Source organism: Glandiceps talaboti, chromosome 6, assembly GCF_964340395.1.
Source record: "Glandiceps talaboti chromosome 6, keGlaTala1.1, whole genome shotgun sequence".
Taxonomy (NCBI): domain Eukaryota; kingdom Metazoa; phylum Hemichordata; class Enteropneusta; family Spengelidae; genus Glandiceps; species Glandiceps talaboti.
The window spans coordinates 25,791,917-25,797,916 of record NC_135554.1 but is presented as its reverse complement, the minus strand read 5'-3'; the positions used below and the strand labels follow the sequence as shown (position 1 = coordinate 25,797,916).

Sequence of the window (6,000 nt, the reverse complement as noted above, 5' to 3'; positions counted from 1 at the left end):
CGCTTTCCCACGCCATGCTCAAAGCGCTTTACAATTATTACCCCTGGCTCGGATCAGAACGGCACAACGGCCCTTTAGTCTTCCTCAACTCCCCGGGGAGCATACAATCCATTGCAGCCATTTCAGCGCATAGGATTAAAGCCTTCACATTGCAACCTACATCCTACCAGGTCCCCAATTGTACAGCTGGGTTGACTGAGGCACAGTCGTGGTTCAAATCTTGCCCAAGGACTTTAGCCACTCAGAAACAGAAATTATGTTCAGTCATAGTGTAATATCAAATGATGTACAGTTGTTTATTCATAGTTGATATTAATTCCTTCTTTCTCCAGCTCTTCTTTCACTATTTCATCAAACATTTCACTCTCTGCCACAGTGAGGTGATTTCTCCAGTTTCCTTTTTTACCCTTACGGAAAAATTGGTTCTCTTCTGAAGTGTTGAACTCCTGGTCTTCATCAAAATCCATGATTTTCCAGGCATTCGCTCTCGTCTTTTCAATACTGCTTTTCTCAACAACACGTTGGATATCTTCTTCAGAAAGTGGTCTTCCCAAAAAGTCAGCCATCTTCTTGATCACATCATGAAGATTTTCCTTCATATCTTCAAATGTAATGTGCAAGACATTATCTTTGAGACCGTATTTATGCCAGGCTACAACATGTTGCAACCACGAACCTGGTTCAGTTTTACCGGTAATGAACTGCTCGGGGAAACCTTCCCAATTCAGCTCCGGGCAAAATTCGTCTAACGCACTAAAACCAAGAGAAACGTTGAAATACGACACGCACACATCTTTTACATTTCGGGTAACGTATATTACTTTACTATGTTTGCCTTGCATTGAACTTGGCATAAGTTGTGGTGAAATGTGGGTCTTCACAAGTCGTGGAGCGGGAAGTTCATTTGCAGTTCGTAAAAATGTATCGGTCACAACTCTCAAGAACCCTTCTTTAATTTGTGGTCGATAATAATAGTCTAGCATAGGCACAATAGTACGGTCTTTATAATTCACCAGTCCCCAGTTGTTGTACATCTGTGTCAGGACATAACACATCCAATTTGTCCCTGACCTTGGATAAGTAGCTACAAACACATCTCCATCACACACCTGAAAGTTGTCTGCCCGTCTGTCTTTTGCGATGTCGGAATCAAAGTAATCTAGAAAGAGGAGATGAGACATTTCAGTTAAACGGTACGTCAGCACTACCGTACTGTGACAGCACTCACACTATGCACTACCGCGGTCGTGGACTTTCACGAGTGAAGCTGTCTGCTTTCTATTTCTTACCTCTACGGTGTCATGTGACTATCATGTGACTTCAATGCACACGTAATAAATTTATATGTATGTATTTAGTTATTTACAACACACAAGCTGTCAAATAACTATTTATGTTTAGAAGCTGGTCATTTTTAACTGACCGGGGGGGGGGGGGTGAACATGGGTTTTCTCAAACTTGTAATGGTATTTATAACTATGAACGTAATTGAATACTAGTATACATTACAATACTTTTAGAACAATGTTAATGTTTGCAGTCTTTGTATTTCCTAGGTATACAGCATAGATCCATGGGAAACTCATGCATTTAGCACAACTCATTGTGTCAAATGGGTCTGCAAATTTAGCAAATGATATGATGACAAAAGCAACATAAAGTAATTTCTGATAATGCAACCTATGGTGCATATATATATATATGTTTGTGGTATTATACACTGCAGTATAACAACGATGTAACAAAAATATACAGCATCAAATATAGCGTAGTTCCTGACCGTATTCCGTATTAGTATTACGTTATCTTTATACTATAACGTAGTACGGAATATGGTTCGTCAGGAACGAGACTACGTCAAATACAACTCGCTGTGCAGTGTATTAATAACAATTTCATTTTCAATGTTTTATGGCTTTCCCATTATAAATAACCAATAACATAGCGCTTCAACAGGTTTTATCTTGAGGATGACAATATTTGTTGAAAACACAAATGGCCAATTCAAACATTGGTTAAATTGCAATGATACACAACTAGCCATTCTGAGATTCTATATACCTAAATACTAAATGGTTAAATTTCTCGTTTGAGAAATAGTGCACATAGACTCATAGTGCGCACATTTACATATATGTGAAAATAGAGAGGGGTGGAGGCATGCATGTTTTTGTTCTTGCATTGTTGATTCACATATTGCTAAACCTGTGTACTATGAACATTGGCAAAGGCAGCTATGCAGCCATAGAATTGACAGAATGAATGTTTCCCTAATGAAATACATTTTACTTTTATGTGTCAATCGCTATATATCAGATCTTTTGCTACAGTTAGAATACTAGGTCTCTCTCTCTCTCTCTCTCTCTCTCTCTCTCTCTCTCTCTCTCTCTCTCTCTCTCTCTCTCTCTCTCTCTCTCTCTCTCTCTCTCTCTCTCTCTCTCTCTCTCTGATTAACGTTTTGAATGTTACAAAAGAAAATGAATGCATCCTTTTCAATGTCATGGAATAACTTATTACTGATAAATCAGATTGTTTATAATTACATGCATATATAATCAAGTAAACAACCATACAAATTAATCGATAAATTGATTAATGTGTTGAATAAAGCAGCGGGACTAAACAAAAGATTCTTCCACTCTGTCCATGTGGTGACGCTCTTCACTCTAGGCTCCAGGCAATGAAAGTTGACTTGGCCGTGAACTACTGATATGGGTAGCTACCCACGCTGTGTATTGTATACTTTACTGGCCTTGAACGCGGGTACTCTTGGAGTATTTCGATCGATGTGAAAATTACGATTCAGTTCACGTATGTGTACACAAAAGGGTTAAGAGTACATTCCGTCTATTGTGAGAGAACTACACACCGTCAACCACTGAAATAAGGTGTGGGATCAGTCATATGTCTATCACGTTACAACGGTTGGAGTTATTTTGAAACGATCGAGTGTTTGGAACCAGTACATGTTGCGTTGATTCATCATCTCTGTGGTGATTTACCCAAGGAAACTTTACGATAGCAAAGACAAATTAAGTTCAAGGACAACTCAACATCATATATTTCGCAATCAAACACTTCACTACATACCCAAAGTGCAGCTGTACTTGTAGAAAATTGACTTCAAGACGGTGAACGGTATACGTGGTAGTAAATGAGAGACAACGTACACTACATATGCATGTCGTACCGTTACGTGCATTGAAGGTAAGTCGACCGTGTTTCCCCTGATCATGGCTCGAGATACTCAGCTGAGATAGAACACTTTCACTTCCTCCATATGGAAATAAGTCCGACAGTCAGTTTTATTCGTTGAAAGAGTACAAGAATGAGAACAGGTCCTCTTCTTTTCGAAGAAATTTGGAACGAATTTGTCGCGAAAGTAACAACAACAGCCTCACAAGTTACAGTTTACAAAGTGCCAGTCATGAAAATATACGCCGCGAAGACTCGTGTACACGGAGTTAGCGCTGCAATGATTGTGGCGTTAGTTTTAATTTTGAGTTGCCCCCTGTTTTTGGGATTCTTTCATTAAATCATTTTTTGATTAAGTGTCCGTACGGAAAAAAGTCCCCAAACAGAAAAAACACCCAAAAATCAAAACTATTAAACGCTACACGGAGTCTGATCTTGTCGCCCCGATCACATATATTTTACCAGAGCTATGTATACAATGAACATTGAAGGCGAAGCTCTCCGTCCGACGTCCGAAGTAGATATTTATTACGGTTTTGAGCATAAACAAAATTGGTATTAGTTTAATATAGTGTGTATCTCTAACAACGTTTTACATGTAACAAGGCAGATTAGGTTAGCTCATTGACACTCCACCAACGTAGGTGGATGGTCTATCATAACTGCAGTTATTGCAAGGTTAGTGTTTTTTTACCATCATAATATAAACGCTGCAAGCTAAACAGACGTATCGCCACTTTCACAACGAATAAATAATAACTCCTGTGGCACAGATATCCATTGGTATCAAGGTATTTCATCACAGATATCAATCATCACAAATTTAGATGTAAATTAGTATTTATTTTGAATTCAGTAAACTAAAAATGTGTTTGAATGAAAATGTTATTACATACATAGTATTTATGGAAAACCTGACAAAATGGAAATATTATAATTTTGAGAACTGAATAACAATTAATCTGTTTCTAGATCAATTCAGGAAGATTAAAAGTATATTTTTTTTGTAATAAATATAATTTTACCATATATATATAATATATATATTTTGATCTGAAATATATGTCACATATGTATACCAATATATTCAAAATGGTTGCCGCTTCAAAAACTTAAACCTCGTGTAGTAGTGGAGCATATACAATATTGTAGTTTTTAATTTTTCTAGTCGTGTACTCATTTTTCTCTTTCCTTTTTCATGATACTAGTTAAATTGCATCTGTCGTTGGTCTTAAACAGTGATTATTCCGCTTTGTCAGAGCAATTCTGCTTCAAATCTGTAAAAAAATGTTTTCACATATTCAATATGGTAGGGCATAGCTACAGATGTTTGTGGTGTAAGAACTTACAGCAGAAACATGCAGGAATGATTACCAAAAGACTGTATGCATCACATGTATTTATAGTCTAGAGACTATCCATTAGGTTTGTATCTGTTGATTTCTTTATAAATCCAAGAGGTGACTTGATGGGGTTCAATCCCCATGATTCAATACAACCATTGTCAATTCCAGACCTGGATTTAGAGATGACTGGATACCACAGACTGTATGTTCCCCAGAACGATTTTAATACATAAAAAAATAGACTTCCCACAAACTAGATGTAGTACTGTAGCAGTTTTGCTCCGTCGCTCTGATCCTCCACTGGAGCTGCTACAGATCTACCATGTGTAAGCTCATATCAAAAATGTGTTCAAGATCCTAAACATACATTCAAGGTCCCTTACCTCTTTGAAAGTTGAACATATCCTCTATGTCATAGTCTATAAATGTGTCGCTCTCGATCAGATTAATGCTTCGTCAATATTATTTTCAGAAATCATACTATATTTTCGATGTTACAGCTAAATTTTCAAATTCGGCAGCCATGTTGACTAATACTGCACATGCTAATGGACTCCAGTGTAGTGGTTCAGAGTATTTACTGCTGTTTTGAACAGAAAATGAATAAATTTGAGTACTTACGAAGTGAATTTCGCAATTGGAACAATAACTGAAGATAGGGAATTGACTATTTTTATGAGAAAACCATGGAAATAATTGCCAAGAGATTTTATATTGGCCATGTTCGATAATAGAATTGTAGCTTTGTTTTTCTTTGCAAACCCCGTAAGAAATAAATAGTAAAACAAAAAATGCTGAGTCACACAAAATAAAATATTTAAAAAAACCAGTATTGTAAATATATATACCATGTAGGTAACCATGGAATAGAGTAAAATTGATATTGAGTCCGTATATTAAACCCTTCCTTGGTGTGAAACCTAGTAAATAATATGGGAATTTGAACTAAAAACAATAACCATGTACTCTCTGTGTATGAAGTGTAGGGGTTTATAACTTACTGTCAAGATGTGGCTACTTACTCTATACTTGTATATTACAGTGCATGTTGTAAGATGCAAGTTAACCATTCTATGGGCCATGTATTAGTGTTTGTACATCTATAATACAGATACAAATACCTCTATTGGAGATACTGTGTGTAATTTATTTTTTCAGGGGAAGGGTTAAATACCATCACATGTATAGATTGTTTGTGATTCTCCTCTGTTTCTATGGCAACCAACCACAAGGTCAATGGAGGTATTTACCTTTTTAATCTAACAAGTCATAATGACCTCATAAAGTGTGACCTAGGCAATAAATGTAATCTCAAAGATTGGCTTCCATACTGCAAGTAAATTTTTCATCATAGTGCATGCAGTGCTGTAGTTTCTTTGGTAGTTATTAAAGTGGCAATTTTTCATCTCAGTGGCCCTGGTGAATTCTATATTGATGTGATCAATAAATTTTAATGTAT

At 36.6% G+C, this 6,000-nt stretch overlaps 1 protein-coding gene across 1 annotated transcript; it reads right to left on the bottom strand.

Annotated features, from left to right (window-relative positions):
* Positions 1 to 296: 296 nt before the first annotated feature.
* On the bottom strand, positions 297 to 1,220 carry LOC144437027 (sulfotransferase 1C2-like). The gene has a single exon (XM_078125895.1). The coding sequence runs from the start codon at positions 1,179 to 1,181 to the stop codon at positions 297 to 299; it is 885 nt and encodes a 294-aa protein (XP_077982021.1). The 5' UTR covers positions 1,182 to 1,220.
* Positions 1,221 to 6,000: the final 4,780 nt, after the last annotated feature.

Coding starts and splice junctions, on each gene's coding strand:
- LOC144437027 (XM_078125895.1), bottom strand. CDS start 1,181: ATGTCTCATCTCCTCTTTCTAGATTACTTTGATTCCGACATCGCAAAA.